We start from the raw sequence: 17360 nt of genomic DNA on the forward strand, positions 1-17360 counted from the left end.
CTTTTTATCTCTTACCAGATTTTTCACAGACTCCTCCCCCTTTCTCCTGTGCGAAGTTGAGCCGGTTCTGTTCTGCCGCTATGCTGTTGGCTTCCGGACTGCTACTCCGTGAGGCATTGGCGGTGTCCCCTGTAGGGTTCATCTGGAAGGCCAGGTCCAGGTGTTCTTGCGCCATCTTCAGATGCTGACGCAGGCGGTCCAGTTCGTGCACGCCGGAATGGGTTTCCGGCAACTCGAAGGCCTCTGTTCCACCATTTCCAGAGAACAGCTTGCCGTTGGGCACTTTTCCTTTCTTCAGCACAGAGTGGTAATGGGGAGGGGCAGTGGGGGTCTTCTTCGAGTATTCCTCTGACTCTTTGTTTCTCCGGCGCAGGGAATCTCGAATGCCACCAATGCCCAAGTGGGCAAGCTCGAAGACATTGAGTAGAAGGCAGAGGCTACTAACCGCATACATGATCAGGAGAAATATGGTCTTCTCGGTGGGTCGAGATATGAAGCAGTCCACAGTGTGGGGGCACGGGCTCCTTGTGCAAATGTAGGATGGGAGGACTTCAAAGCCGTATAAAATATATTGCCCGAAGAGGAAGGCGACTTCAAAAGCTGAGCGGAACAGCAGCTGCAGGACATACGCCCTCATCAGTCCATCTTGCTTGATGCGTCGTCGCCCATCATGCTTCTTCTTGTCCCCCGATTCTGTTTCTTTCTCAGGCATCACTTCTTCAGTAATCATCGGATCCTCCTCATCGTTGTCTTCCGCTTCTTCGTAGTCCCGCTTGGCGCCCCGGTGGACCACCGGTGCCCTCTTCTTGTGGGAACTCTTGACCCTCTCTAGCCGCCTGTAGTATTCCTCTGGCTGGCGGGCGATGCGGTGCATGGCAAAGCCCAGGTACATAATGGACGGGGTGGTGATGAGGATGATCTGGAAGACCCAGAATCGGACGTGCGACAGAGGCGCGAAGGCGTCGTAGCACACGTTCTCGCAACCGGGCTGTTGCGTGTTGCACACAAACTTGCTCTGTTCATCATAGTAGATGGATTCCCCGCCCACCGCGGTCAGCACTATCCGGAAGATGATCAGGACGGTCAGCCATACCTTCCCCACGAACGTGGAGTGGTTGTTTATCTCTTCAAGTAGTCTGGTAAGAAAACTCCAGCTCATCCTGAGCTACTGATATATCTGCAAAGAAAAAAAAAAAAAAAAAAAAAAAAAAAAAAAAGCATTAAAATAATAAATAACTTAAAAAAAATATAATGCAAAAATATGACCAATCACAGCACTGGACAAATTGCTAAAAGCTTGATTTGTAACGGAAGCATTCCCCAATCACCGTCATTTATTATTTAGCAGCCAATCGCTCAGAGGCTCATAAAGCGGCAAAAGAAATCAATTACCATCACTTTTTAGGCATAAGTAGCTTTATTTTAACACACAAAAAAAACCAACAAATTAATGGCAAAAAAAGAGCTCTTCTCATTTGGGGCAATAAAAGCATATAGACACCTATTAAGGCCAGCCAAGTCCAAAACTGAACAATGCAAACGGAGTAATCACGTTGAATTCCAGGGCTGTGGAGTCAGTAATTTAGAGTCAGAGATTTCATAAACTGAGGAGTCTGAGTCAGATTTTGTTTGTACTGACTCCACAGCCCTGCTGACTTTTATTAATTTAACCCAATAGCAGCTTCAATAGAGTTATCCAGTTTGTCATAAGTGCACCGATTTTGAACTCAGTTGGCAAAACTGGTTGTGCTGTAAATATCTTGGAATGCTTGGATCTCTCCCTGCTAACAGAATCTGAAAGCAGAAGTCCTTTACTGTCTCACACTGCCCCCTAGTGACAAGTGGCCATAAATGCACATTACAGCAGTACTATCTAGTAGCAAGCAAATTTAACAAATGAGAAATAAAAAAAATAAAAAAGTGCTAAAATAAATTAGCCTAGAGCACTTGCAACCCTGTATATAAAAATTGGTTGATAAAGGGTTAATTGGCTGCTTAAGGGTTAAACATTTCCTGTATGCCATAGCCAAGAACCAGTGCTTTGCTATATGCTACTACACAGGCATGAACCTTACTGGCACCTGTACACAGAGGGCAACACAGCTGCGAAGAAGAGGGTCCCGGCGAGAAGCAGAGTTCTTAAAGAGAATCTGTATTGTTAAAATCGCTCAAAAGTAAACATACCAGTGCGTTAGGGGACATCTCCTATTACCCTCTGTCACAATTTCCCTGCCTCATTAAAAAAGTGGTTAAAAACAGTTTTAAAAAGTTTGTTTGTAAACAAACAAAATGGCCACCAAAACAGGAAGTAGGTTGATGTACAGTATGTCCACACATAGAAAAATACATCCATACACAAGCAGGCTGTATACAGCATTCCTTTTGAATCTCAAGAGATCATTTGTGTGTTTCTTTCCCCCTGCATCTCTCATGCACTGAAGTTTCAGGCTGCTCTTTTCTTCCTGCAAACAGCTTTGCCCTTGTTTGTAATTCCTCAGTATGTGAAAGCCCAGCCAGCTCAGAGGACGATTTATCCAGCTTGTAAGAGAGAAGAGAGAAGCTGCTCTAATCTAAATAATACACAGGCAGTGTGCAGAGAGGGGCCTGGAAGGGTGAGTTCATAGCAGAACCACAACACTGAAGAACTTGGCAGCCTTCCAGACACAGGCCGACAAGTCTGACAGGGGAAAGATACATTGATTTATTACAGAGACAGTGATAGTATAAAGTGCTGCAGTTAGCCAGAACACATTAGAATAGCTTTTGGAACTTGTAGGATGATAAAAAACAGGATGCAATTTTTGTTACGGAGTCTCTTTAAAGTGAACCAGAGATGAAGCACCCTCATGTATTTTACCATATATATCATTGGGAACATTAGAGAAACCACCTACCTTGCTTTCAGTTTCATTCTTCACTGCTCAGCCTGCTTGTTATCAGCCCTGATAAAATCCCTGACTGAGCATTCAGTCTGGCTTTGCTCAGGAATCATCATAGCTGAGCCATCAGAGCAAAGCCAGACAATGCTCAGTCGGGGATTTTATCAGGGCTGATAAGAAGCAAGCCGAGCAGTGAAGAATGAAACAGAGCAGGGTAGGTGTTTTCTCTAACGTTCCGATAGAGATATAGATATAGATCTATATAAAAAAAATACGAGGGTGCTTCGTCTCTGGTTCACTTTAATTGAGGCTCAAAGAAGCCCTGGGGGCATCTAGAATCTTCCCTTTATAGTGGCGTTTTGCTTTCCCACCCCCCTCAACGTCAGATTTACTTTAATGCAGGCATTCTGGGAACTGTAGTCAGTCACCTATAGTTCTTACTTCAGGTGTCACATTTATTGACCCACCCAGCAGCCGAATCCTAAGAGCAGAGGGAGTGAGCTGCATTGCAGTAACAGACACAGACAAGCATTCTCTAAGAAGTTGGTAGCACGGTGCCTTATAGGAGGGATGATCAATGAGATGCAAATATTTCCGAATTCAAGCAGGATTATGCAAATTGTATGCAAATATATGCAGCTTGACAATGAACCAATCATGTCCCACCCAGGTTTAAATTTATTGGTCCATTTTCAAGCTGCATAAAAATTGACATAAATCTGCATGAACTCAAATATCTGCATCTCATTGATCACCCCCTAGTGCCTTGGAGTGCCAGGTAGTGATGTCAAGTAGATGCAAATAACTTCAAGTTGATGCAAATTTTTATGCAAATGTATGCAGCTTGAAAATGAACCACTCAAATTTTACCTCAGCGGGATTTGATTGGTTCATTTTCGAGCTGCATAAATTTGCATTAACTCGAAGTTATTTGCATCTTGACCATCACTAGTGCCAGGTATGAATCTGGGCCAGGATAAAACGTGTGGCTTGTCCTGGTACTGCAGATCTTTGGCAACGTCATTGTAACCCTCAATGAGAGAAAGTAGAGCTAGTGACGGAAGCAAGGACGTGAATGTGATGCACCAGCTGACCCCTCCTATGGAAGGACTTTCAGGAAGTTGCATTTTCTAAAGAAATGACATTTTATGGAACTAGATGAAAAGGTCATTAGACTTCCCATTGAAGCCTGCTGACATAGGCAGTTTCTGCAGCCTTGTGACACACACCAGACGCACGAGGACGATGACCAAATAATAATACAATCTATGAGGACTCCATAAAAGGTTACACAGAACATGAGGAACAATGACCCCCCCATATATGAAGCGTTGGTGCCGGGGCAGAACGATAAATCATGCCCCTCCCTCCGCAAAACTCTGATGCCCTCCCAGTGTTCAAACCCTTTCCCTTGCCTACCCCTGGTGACCCACCTTGTAAGGGTCATAAAACAAGTGAGCCTCGTCATCTTCACCCTCATAACAAGTGTAGCCGTAAAATAACAACTGCAGGATGGACCCCAGAGGGAGTGAAGTAGTAGTTGTGGCCCCCTTTACAGCTCCGGGCCCCCCGCTGATCGCAGGGGATGCTTCACTGTAGTTATGCCCCAGTGTTGGTGGCCAGGCAGTATCAGAAGACCACCAGAAGTTACTCCACCAGTATCAATCTGGTTGCTGCTAGCTTTGTACTGCTGCTGCTCCCAAACACCAACCCCTAGACCAGTGATCTGCAAACTTGGCACTGCAGCTGTTAAGGAACTACAAGTCCCACAATGCCTTGCAGATGTCTGACAGCCACAGTCATCATTCATAAAGGCAAATGCATTGTGGGACTTGTAGTTCCTGAACAGCTGGAGAGCCAAGTTTGCAGATCACTGCCCTAGACCAAGAGAACTGCTCTCCTCCTTACTCATGCACCTCCAAGTCTTCCTGCTTCTTAGCAACAGTAAAACTTCACTGGCTTGCAGCGCATCTGTACAGCACTAGGCCTTGAACTGTCACTTGAGGGATCAGAGTCCCAATTTCTGCGGGAGACAGTAATTCTGTGTGTGAGAGCATCCAAAAGGACAAATGACATGAGAATATGGAGGCTGCCATATTTATTTCCCTTTAAACAATACCAGTTGCCTGGCAGCCCTGCTGATCTATTTGGCTGCAGTAGTGTCTGAACAACATCAGAAACAAGCATGCAGATAATCTTGTCAGGTCTGACAATAATGTCCGAAACACCTGATCTGCTGCATGCTTGTTCAGGGTCTATGGCTAAAAATATTACAGGCAGAGGATCAGCAGGACAGGCAGGCAACTGGTATTGCTTAAAAGGAAATAACTGACAGGAAATCTGCAGTCAGAGACTTCAGCGGCGAGATTGGCGTAAGCGGCAGAAAAACTGGATGCGCGCAGAGGCAGGGAATTGAAAGCGACGCCCTGGCAGCCAGATAGCTATCAAAACAGGGCAAAGATTTCAATTAGCGCGGTCCGGAAGTAGTTAAGGCAATCCACAAGTCAGTCCCTGCTAAAATTCCCTAATCTGCCACTTGGTTTGAGTTGAAGCAATCATACACTGTACAATTATGTTTGCCCAATCAGACAATGTCTAATCGATCATAAATTGAACAGGCTTTAAACATTTGCAATTGATATTACAGGCTAAAGTAGATCATTATGTTTTCAATGGAACGAGCGAATGATAATTGAATAGAGTATGGCCAGTTTAGTCCCTGAACTAGTTAATCTATCCTTTAATCCTCTTACCAGTTAACTAAAGGCGTACTCCCCATGGGTTACCGTGGAGCCTCCCACACTACATTGATTAATCATTGAAGACGACTCAGCAAGTTGTTCCTCGACATTTAAATTAGTCATTTTAAAAATAAAGGGCAAACATATTACACAGCCCAGTACTTAAAGGGGAACTGTAACCAAGGATTGAACTTCCAATCAGTAGTCGATGCCCTCTTTCCCAGGATAAATATGTGTGATGTCATGGCCATGGTCCTTACAGTTTGCTGTCTGTGAACCTCGTTGCATTATGCGAAATAACAGCTGTTTTCAACTGCCAAGCAAGCAGCATCTCCCCCTGTGCATAGAAGGAGCTCTAAGTAACAAACTTTCTGTAGAGATCACCTGGCAGAACTAAAGAGGTCACCACCAGTGATACATTCCAGAATGTTAAATCAGGGAGAAGATTTTACAATGGGGCAAACACTGACTAAATAATCTAAAAGTGATTATTATAAATAAGCAATTTTATTAAGTTCTTTTCACTACAGTTCCCCTTTAAAAAGGGAAGTTTCACATTTATGACAAGGGGCCCTATACATCTAGCTATGGGCAGATCGACCATGAGACAAAGGTCTCTGATCGGAGAGAGATCTGTTGTCTGCCCATACACCACAGGCAGAGTTGGAATAGATGAAATCTATCCTGAATTGGCCTAGTGACTCTGCCTTGTTGCACCGATCAATGTAAAATGCCCCCCCCCCCCCCCCCCCCCCCATCTCAGGTTCCCATGCAGTACAAGTTCTCATCTGTCCTGTTGGCGTGACTCTTTACCTCATCCACCATTACCACGGGGTGCGTGTGACGTCACACACATGCGCCTGGGGGCGAAGGAGAAGTAGGAATCTGTTGAGACATCGCTCGCAGATAGCACCCAATCAACCATGTCTGACGGAGCTTTTCCAGCATGTCCGTTCGATACAAAAAAAAAATCTAACTATTGATGGGGCGGATAAACTGCAGCTCAGATTTGAAGATATCAATTTAGATGGCCAATCGGAGCCGCAAAAATATAGACTGCCACCTTTACAAAGAAATGAAGTGTGGAGTGGAGATCATTCTCCAATATTTAGTAGGATAGAAAGAAGGAGGAAGATTTGGGAGGGGGTTGTAGACACACACAAAAGAAAAAGGGAAAAAAAAAACAAAACAAAACAAAAAAAAACACACAACCATACTGACCGAGATTTCTTTAGAAAGAAAACTGTGGCTACCAAAGAATAGTGAGGAACAAAAGTGGAACTTCTAAAAACCCCTAAAGAATTAGAGGAACTATGAGCAGCGCTCTCCTGTACATTGGGGAACTGATACAGCGGGGCACTTCCTTCTGACCATACAAACTCCGATTGCCCATCGAGGATTAAAGAGGGGAAAAATCCCTGCAGATTACAAAACCGCCAAAGCCTAAATCCAGTCTGCACATCACTCTCGCTTCACTCCTGGCGATCAGTTACCTCCTGGCGGCATAAAAAGCAACTATTCAGAATTTCAAATAAAGATCAAGCAGCTGCTTAATTTAAAGGGGGCCGGTCGTGAGAGAAACACGGAGGCGGCCATCTTGATTCCTTGATAAACAATGCCAGTTGTCTGACTCGTCAGATTGTGTTCCCATCTGAAGCCCGATCACATGCGGCCAGCTGGAGCAGACAGTAGTGTCCGCTGTAGCCCGGGGCAGATGTGTTACCCCATGGGCTATATGGGGGGGCATCCGTCTGGCCCGGGATTATCGCACACTACACAGAAGTGCTGAACTTGTGTCTTTAGTGGTGTTTGAGTCACACACATGTAACAAGCATGCAGCCAGAGCATCTGATCTGCAGTAAACCATGCTGCTTGTAGCACAGGGTGCACGGGCGGCAACAACCGTTAAATTATAGTCAAGTGGCAGGAAGGGGTAAACAGAGAAGACATGTCTAATTTGCTCCCTCACAGCTAACAGATGCATACCCCTCTCCCCCTCCCCACTCTCTCACATTTGGGAAACAGCTGTCTGACATCACTCTGTAATTCACAAGTGTCCCAGGAACTTTACTTTTACAGTGTCACACCCCAGTGTCAGGAGGAGCTGTGTGTGACATTCTCTTATTTGCACTAACAGTTTCTTAAAGGATTAACCCTCAGGATTAAAAATTCCCATTTCACCAGATCCTCAGATCGCCCAAGACCTGACCAAAGGAAATTCTACTTCCAAACGCAAATCCTGCAAGAAACTACCGCTAGTTCCATTGCAAATCAGAGTTCCAAAGGGAAAATAAAGCGAGAGGGATGTAGAGGCTGCCATATTTATCTCCTTTTAAACAATGCACATTGCCTGGCAGCTCTGCTAATCTTCTGCCTTTAATACTTTTAGCCATAGACCCTGAACAAGCATATGCAGATCAGGTGTTTGACTGAAGAAAGAAAAGTTCTGCTCAACATAAGATTTGCCTTGTTAAAAACAAAAAGAATTTGCAATTATCCAGCATACGGGAGAGATTCTGGTGCGAGTTAGGCCCCTTTTTTACTTGTTATTTGTGTTGTGGAGCGATGCTCCTGCTGCATCACAATAATAGAACCCCTAAGGGCCCATTCACACTTGCTGATCACAAAACACTAGCGATTTTGCTAGCGTTTTGCTCTGGCGTTTTTTGGCGATTAACGCAAAAAAAACAAACACCATTCACACCTGGCGATTTTTTTTTTTAGCAATCGCGTTTTGCGCTTCTATAGCAGTAAAGCGCAATCGCGGGGAAATCGACTGAAAATGGTGCAGGCTACACTTTTGCGTTTAGCGTTTTTGGGTGATTTGCGGCAATTAGCGCAAATCGCCCAAATGAGAACGGGCCCATAGACTTATTAATTAGATTTATATAGCGCCAACATATTACGCAGCGCTGTACAATAGACAGACTTTTATTACCCTAGCGCTTTGAAAAGCGCTAGCGTTTGAGTGTTGTGCCAAAAATCGCCGGCAAAACGCTCAAGTGTGAATGGACCCTGAGTCAGCGTGCTCCAAAGGGTCATATGCATAGGCACGCCCCTGCTCAGTGATGTACTTCCTGCTGAACAGGAAATACATAATATGACCTGCGGCAAAGTGCACCGACAGGGTCATATGCAAAGGCACGCCACCTGTTCAGTGACATATTTCCTGCTGGACAGGAAGTAGTCATTGGGATTCCCATCATTCCGCGTATTTGTGCTGCTCGCCGTTGTTTACACTACCTGCATTGCCCACAGACTTGCATTACAGCAGGTTTCATGCCTTAACGGATAGCCAAGGCAAGGTGTAAAATCTAGCTTTGCTTACCGGGTTCACATCTGAGTGGTTCATTTCCGCTCCGCTCAGCAAAGCGCTGTCTGCACCATTTTTGCGGCGACTTTCCTCAATGGAAGGTATAGGGAAATCGCTACAAAACACACACACACACACACACACACACACACACACACACACACACCTTTGTATAGCGTATTCTCTAGCGCTTTTAAAAATAAATACTTTGTATTTATTATTTTCCTGGTCAAAGAGTTCACTTCCCGACTTGCTTCAGGATGTGCAAAAACAAATCCCTCTGCACAAGCGCTTAGAAAAGAGCATTATAGAAAGGGGGTGGGGGGGGGGGGGGAAGAGGGTGTGGAAATCGCAACGCGAAGCTAAGTGCTAAAATTAAGAGCACAAAATCGCAAACTGCCGGCATCAGCGATTGCGATTTTAGATGTGAACAAGGCCTTACAGCTAGCATAAACATTCTCAAACGCTCTTCCTCTATCTGGGCCACAAATGTTTGAACAGCTACATTTAACACCCCCGTGTGAAGGATCCCCCCCCCCCCCCCCCATACAGTCACACTATGCTGATAGGCGCTGTGACCCATTTGATGGCCCATCTGGGTACAGCAGTTTGGCCAGGTGACATCCTGTCCTCTGTGATATATGGGAAAACTTAGCAGCTGTTGATGTAGTGTGAGACCGCACAGAGGAAACCACATGTCCCACAACAAGCACTAGTATAGATAGAGCAGATGTAGCAGGGCTGGTGTGTAGTCATAGCGCAAAGATGTTGTAGTGGGAGGAAGAGAGGTAATCATTTCAACTCACTGCCCTGCGTAACTCTCACCCAAACAGCCCAAACCCTCAACTTCCCCAACTTTATTGTGTAACAGCCGGTAACACATGAGTATTCCGCAACAAAGTGCAGCCAACACCCCCCACAGTTATAACTAAGCAGCAGAGTCATGGTCAGCAGTGACTGTAGGATAGAACCCTTTGCCTTGTTTTGTAACCTCCAAGGAGATTTGATAGCAACAGGACAACTCAGGGGGAAGGGATGGGAGTGTGTTAACCAGTTCACCCCCAAGGGTTTTTATCCTAACGGACCAGAGCAATTTTCAGTTGTCAGCGCTCCTCCCTTTTATTCCCTAATAACTTTATTACTACTTATCACAAGAAAATGATCTATACCTCGTTTTTTTCGCCACCAATTAGGCTTTCTGTGGATAGTACATTTTGCTAAGAATTTTTTTATTCTAAATGCATTTTAATGAGAAAAACAGAAAAAAAATAAAAAAAATTATTATTTCTCAGTGTTCAGCCTTTATAGTTTTAAAATTAAACATTCTCCTGTGGATAAAACAAACACGTTTTATTTGCCCAGTGGTCCCGATAATTAAACCGTTTAGATTATGTCCCTACCACAATGTATGGCGACAGTATATTATTTTGAAATATAAGTGGTTATTTTTCTGTTTGTTCTGGCCATAATTACAAGCCCCTATGTAATAAATTAAAATTAATTTTCCCCCATAAAATATAGAATAAAAAAAGCTGAGTCCCTAAGGCAACTATTTATTTATTTTTTTAAGCTGATTTTTTTTTTTACAAGTGTTTTTTTTGGGGGGGAGGGTTGGAAGTGTAATTTTATTAATGATGTGTATATACTTGAAAATGTATGTATTTTGTAGATGTAATATACTTTTTGGCCACAAGATGGCGCTAGTGAACACTCATAGGACGTGTTCACTTTTTTTTTTTTTTTTTTTTTACACACTTTATTAAACTGTTACATTTCCTGTTTATGTGAATGGACGTAGCCGCTGTTCGCGGTCACGTCCATTCACTCCAGGCACTGCGATTGGGTAGAGGACTGTTCAGTCCTCTTCCCCAATCGCCCAGCACGGGATCCCGACGGTAATGGCGGCGGTAGCGGCGGACACACGGCGGTAGCAGCGGCGGGAATGCGCGACGTATTAAAACGTCATGTTGCTGTTAATAGCGGTAAGCATGACGTTTTAATACGTTAGGATGGCGGTAAATGGTTAAAGAAACTCTGAAGTCAGTAAGTGCTAAAACTCTGCATCCCTGCGGCAAAACGAGTGGTTTATACCCCCCAAATACCCTGTGCAAAATCCACGACTTTCTTGGATTTTTTTGCTGCCCATGGAGGCAGAGCTTTCAGCTGCAGCTCTGCCTCCATGCTCGTCAATCTGCCCGTGGATCTCCGCCTCCCCCCTCTCAGTGAAGGAAGATTGAGAGGGGCGGGTAGAGGCGGCGATCAGTGGGGATTGAGGCGCGATGAGGCAGAGTTGAGGCCGTGCCTCAATCAGGAAGCGCTCCCCGTAGTTAGCACAGGTAATTTGGGATACAAACTCCTCGTTTTGCCGCAGGGATGCGGCGTTTTAGTACTAGCTATAGTGCTTCACATTAATAAAAGTTAAAAGCATTGATTTCATTTGGCTTCAGAGTCTTTTTAAGCAATGTGAATGGAGTTATGTACTCTCCTAAAATAAATGGCCAAACAGTTCAATGGACAACATTTATATTGCGCTTTTCTCCTGGCAACCGGTATTTAAAAAAAATAAAATAAAACATGCTAGCCTCCATATGGAAGAGAAAGAGAATGAGAGATTATGGCCACCTGAACAACAAACGAAGCAAGAGGTATATGGAGACTGCCATATCCATTTGCTTTAAAGCAATACCAGTTGCCCGGCGGCCCTGCAGATCCTCTGCCTCTAATACTTTTAGCCATAGCCCCTGAACAAGCATGCAGCAGATCAGGTGTTTCTCACATTAATGACAGATATGACAAGATTAGCTACATGCTTGTTTCTAGTGGTATTCAGACACTACTGCAGCCAAATAGATTAGCAGGTCTGCCAGGCAACTGGTAATGTTTAGAGGGAAATAAATGTGGCAGCCACCATATTCTTCTCACTACAGTTGTCCTTTAAATCCTTATATGCAACAAACTCATCAAAAGAGGATATATAACCACTTTATCCAACACTACAGTACAGTGTTCTCCCCAGGCTCTTTTAGCCGGGTGGTCCACCCGGCTAGTTTTGGTGAGCACCCGGCTGCCATCAGCTCACCTTCTCCTCTCCTGTAAGCAGAGGTGTGCAGAAAAGCACTGTCCCTGCATTCTTTCATCTCGCCCCACCCGGCTACTTTTTCATGCCACCCGGCTGGAAAAAAAATTCTGTGGAGAACACTGCAGTATATCTACGACCTCTGTGACTCCATCTAAGCCACGAGTCAGTAGATGTGTTGTAGCAGAAGCAGTGCTGTGCAGGATTGGGTTTGCTCCTGAGCACATTTCTGGCACTATCTGATGCAGCCCTAATTGGTGAATGGGAATATATGTTCCCTGAACTATTGAGATTGATTTTTACCATTAAAAATAATTTTATTTTTTCAGTTAATCGTGAAAAATACACTAACATTTCAGAATAAAATATCTTCACTATAAATTGTGACCGGAACATAATCTAAGTTTTGTGATAAGCGGTAAGAATAGTTAAACAAAATGTGGTTTTTATCTACAGTAGCACTATTTTTAAACTGGAATTGGTAAAACTGAGGAGTGGGGGGGGGGGGGGTGTCTTTTTCCTCCTTGTTTTCCCATTAAAATTCATAGAACACAAAATTGTTCGAGGGCAGAAAAAAAAAGATAGCATACAATGAAAGCCTAGTTGTCTTAACAATATAACAATACATATTTCATTTCTGTGTCATTAGTAGGGATAAAGTTATTTCTGATTAAATAAGGACATAGTTAAACTGCCAAAACTGCTCTGGGCAAGAAGTGGGAAACAAGGTCTGGTTGTGAAGTGGATCATTTCAGAATCTTTATTTTCGCCAAGCACGACTGGGTCATGCCCGGAATTGGTCTTGGCACGTACAGGATACAGGTAGGATAGGGCACACAGAATACACTAACACGTCATTACACTAACGTCATTAGTGTATTGTCAGCTTTTGGGTTTTCCTGACTGCTGTAAAAGGAAGAGAGACACCTACAAAATTTCTCACTTTCTGGAATTGGGCAGATTGCTTCCTGAACAGGATTGCAAAAAAATTAGCATGCGCTGATTAGACTTGAGATGTGCTGGTCGGTTACTCATCTGCCAGTTCCAGTATCTGATTATCCTGTGCAAGTTTCCGGATCCAACCTAGAAATTCCTGCCAAACTGGATTCTGAGTACCAGGAACACAGGAGCTCTTCAATAGCCTAACTGGCTAGCAGGAGGATGGATTCTGATTACCGAACTCCATATGTAATCACCCAATAGCCCATGGATTATGCTAAATCAATGAAGTGTCCAAGTCTGTGGCTGTAACTTCAAAGTTTTACATAGTGATAATTTTCAGAATTACGATCAGCATTAGAAATAAATATGGCAGCCTCCATTTCCCTCTTAGTTCAGTTGTCCTTTAAGGCCTTGTTCATCATGACGCACCTGTGTGCATTTGGAAGCGTGTAGGATATGCGACACGCAAGAACGGCAGAAGGGCATAGACAGCCCTTCTGCCATTCACATCATACAGGCTGCGCAGCAGTACGATGCGCTATGATGCGGTTGTGTACCGCTGCATGCATAGCGCTGACCTATTCATTGTAATAAATGGGATCAGCATCGCATAGCAGATGGCGTGCGATCGGACGCGTTGCATTCCGATCGCACGCCATCTGTAGGCCATGATGTGAACATACCAAGGCGTGAAGTCAAGCAAATAAAAAAGGAACACGAATTCTTAACAGTTGGCCACTCTCATAAATGAACAACAGGGTGGGCAGCACGGTGGCTTAGTGGTTAGCACGCTCGCCTTGCAGCGCTGGGTCCCCAGTCTGAATCCCAGCCAGGACACTATCTGCAAGACTTTGTATGTTCTCCCCGTGTCTGTGTGGGTTTCCTCCAGGCACTCTGGTTTCCTACCACATGTTAAATCATCAGCATCATTAGGATTTCTATAGCACCCACATTTTCGGCAGCGCTGTACAGAGTATATGGTCTTGTCACTTAATCTAATCCCTACCATAGTCATATGTCTATGTATGTATCATGTAGTGTATGTATCATAGTCTAGGGCCAATTTAGGGGAAGCCAATTATCTTATCTGTATGTTTTAGGGATGTGGGAGGAAACCAGAGTTCCCAGAGGAAACCCACACAGACATGGGGAGAGCATACAAACTCCTCGTAGCTTCCTGGCTGGGATTCGATCCAGGGTTGCAAGGCGAGAGAGCTAACCACTACACCACTGTGCATGGACATATGGCTATGGTAGGGATTAGATTGTGAGCTCCTCTGAGGAGAGTCAGTGACATGACTATGTACTCTGTAAAGTGCTGTAGAAGATGTCAGTGCTATATAACCATTTCATAATATGGTAGGACCATAGACTAAGACAGTGGTAGGATTACATTGTGAGCTCCTCTGAGGACAGCCAATGACATTACTACGTGCTGCAGAAGATGTAGGCACTATATATAATAATAGGAAGCAGCAGCGCTTTACAGAGTCCATAAAGTATATAACGACAGGTCCCTTCCCCGATTCCTGGTCAGTCTGTCAGGAGAATGACCATGCATGAGATCAGACTGCAGAACAAACAAGGAGGCTGGCTGACTGGAGAACAAACAGACCAGATTCTTCTATAAAGTCTGTTACTAGGTGGAAAATGTTAAGGAGCAGCCCACACCTGGGTCATACCAGACTGTGACCATTTGTAATCAGATTTGTAACGCAGTCACATGAGACATCCACAAATAACAGCCACTGTACTCATAACTACAGGTAAAACTTGAAAAAATTAGAATATCGTGCTGAAGTCCATTTATTGCAGTAAGTCAACTTGAAAAGGTGAAACTAATTTATGAAATAGGAACCCTTTGCAGGTGTTGGATAAATTAGTTAATTAGAGTATGAAACTGAGCCTGGAATATTGCAAATTTTTCACAATATTCTAATGATCTGAGATTGAGGTTTTCATAAGTTGTAAGCCATAATCAACATAAAGGCTTAAAGAGAATCTGTATTGGGGAAAAAAAAAAAAAAAATATATATATATCGCACAAAAGTAAACATACCAGTGCGTTAGGGGACATCTATTCCCCTCTGTCACAATTTTGCCGCTCCCCGCCGCATTAAAAGTGGTTAAAAACAGTTTTAAAAAGTTTGTTTATAAACAAACAAAATGGCCACCAAAACAGGAAGTAGGTTGATGTACAGTGTGTCCACACATAGAAAATACATTCATACACAAGCAGGCTGTATACACCCTTCCTTTTGAATCTCAAGAGATCATTTGTGTGTGTTTCTTTCCCCCTTCTGCTCTCATGCACTGAAGTTTCAGGCTGCTCTTTTCTTCCTGCAAACAGCTTTGCCCTTGTCTGAATTTCCTCAGTATGTGAAAGCCCAGCCAGCTCAGAGGACACTTTATCCAGCTTGTAAAAGATAGGAGAGCAGAGAGAAGCTGCTCTAATCTAAATAACACACAGGAAGTGTGCAGAGAGGGGCCTGGAGGGGGGAGATTCATCACAGAACCACAACACTGAAGAACTTGGCAGCCTTCCAGACACTGGCCGACAAGTCTGACAGGGGAAAGATACATTGATTTATTACAGAGACTGTTATAGTAGAAAGTGCTGCAGTGAGCCAGAAAACATTAGAATAGCTTTTGGAACTTGTAGGATGATAAAAAACAGGATGCAATTTTTGTTACGGAGTCTCTTAAAAATAATTTCGCTTTGCATTAAATGAGTACATTTCATATATTAGTTTCACCTTTTAAGTTGAATTACTGAAAAACAGACCTATGCACGGTATTTAAATTTTTCGCACCTCACCTGTATGTTCTAGTGTGATTAGATAACCATTGTAGACTCCTGGCCCACCAATAGTGGATTTAGTAGTTCCAGGCTAGGGTTGCCAGATCACACAGGTAGCCCTGACAAACAAGACTGCCACCGAAGTATTCTAGCCAGACAAATCACATTTCCAGGTCAGCAATGGTAGCTTCAGAGTCTCTCATGATGCGCGCACCCCCGTTAGACAATCACACATGGGGATTACCACATGAGAGGAGTCGGCTGGGCATCGCTGGCACAGGAAGGACTAAAGCACGCCATGCCCCATTTATCAAGGCGATCCCACTTATAGTTACTCTTCAGTGTCCAACCACAGCTGACACTACACCGGCCTGACCTGGACCATGGTTACCATAGGAGTGACCGCAGCTACATGTGATGAGGAGAAAGCCTCTGAGTAGCCTCTTCCCGCTCATTAGAGGCCTGATGACTCCCTGACCTCCGACTGACACCTTCCCCAACAATTACAGCTCATAACTCATTCCGGAACCAGCCGCCTCCTATTCCACGAGGGGTCATCAGACTGGACATTAAACATGAGTAAATGATTATTATTAGTCATTTATACCCATTAAAAATGTTTGGTCCTTTGAACGTTATCAGCTGAAAGAATTTTGAACGGGCTTTAACCCTTTAGCAGCCAAATAAAGTAAAAGCTTGGCTGCAGGGCAGAATTTTTCCTGCCGCTGAGCAAGTGTGCCTTTCTCCTCAGCCTGGCAGAGTATGTGGTAGCAGAGCATGCAGAACGGGCAGCAGAGAGCGGTAATAGTTACCTGTCCGGATAGCTGGACTGGCTTCTTCCTCCACGGTGGCAATGCAATCCCGACATGTCTTCTGGGTCCCGATTACATGAAGTGATTGGGATCCAGGAGATCATGCCAGCGTTACAGCCGTTACAGAGGGGTGGCAGCTGTCTGGAACAGGTAAATTTAACTGCTCCCTGTCTCCCTTCAGATTCTCCCCCTCTCAGGTTTTCTGATGGGAGGGGGGGGGGGGGGAAGAGAAAGACAAAGGCTCTTGGTTGCGCAGACAACAAATCCAGTTTTAACAAGAATATGACTGAACTGTAACTTGTAAGCGGTACAATGTAGATTTACATGAGACTGAGTCATGGGCAGGTGTAAAGAAAGCAAACCGAAATGAGGACAGGAACTTTGCACACCTGGCTGTGTAACCAGGGCAGACTGTTATAGGTACTCAGCTAGCTTCCCTCCCGCCTTAGAGCATCTTCTACATCAACGTAAAAGGTTTCACTAGTGATTAGAAGTGGGCTCATCAACTCCATGCAATTTGTTCACCCATGGCCTACAATAGGGTTGTCCATTCTGTGTAAATGTAAGGATGACAGGTCCTCTGCTGCTCTGCTCAGAAAACGGACCATTATTTTGTAAGGATGTGAAAGCAGAAAGTGGGTGAAAGGGCAAGAGTGGTCCTACGCAAGGATCAGATAACAGCAGCAAGGCCTCCACACGTCAGACACCTCCATAGCCTCACTTGTTTGCATCCCTCGGCATGCTGGGACAGCACCTGGTAAAACTGGTTGTACGGTGAATATAAAGTATTCCATACT

The 17360-nt window shown here is 44.3% G+C and overlaps 1 protein-coding gene across 3 annotated transcripts in view; it reads right to left on the reverse strand.

Annotated features, from left to right (window-relative positions):
- Positions 1-17360, reverse strand: part of LOC137525119 (gap junction gamma-1 protein-like) — a 67372-nt gene that overhangs the window by 8768 nt on the left and 41244 nt on the right. For 2 of the 3 annotated variants that reach the window (XM_068245954.1, XM_068245955.1), the window contains exon 2: positions 16-1177. In XM_068245954.1, the coding sequence (XP_068102055.1) occupies positions 16-1159 (1144 nt within the window). In that variant the 5' untranslated portion in view covers positions 1160-1177. Of the gene's footprint in view, positions 1-15; positions 1178-16563; positions 16625-17360 lie in introns of those variants that run through there. The other variant, XM_068245957.1, reaches the window with a different exon arrangement.

This window comes from Hyperolius riggenbachi, chromosome 7 (genome assembly GCF_040937935.1).
Source record: "Hyperolius riggenbachi isolate aHypRig1 chromosome 7, aHypRig1.pri, whole genome shotgun sequence".
In the NCBI taxonomy this organism is placed as follows: Eukaryota; Metazoa; Chordata; class Amphibia; order Anura; family Hyperoliidae; genus Hyperolius; species Hyperolius riggenbachi.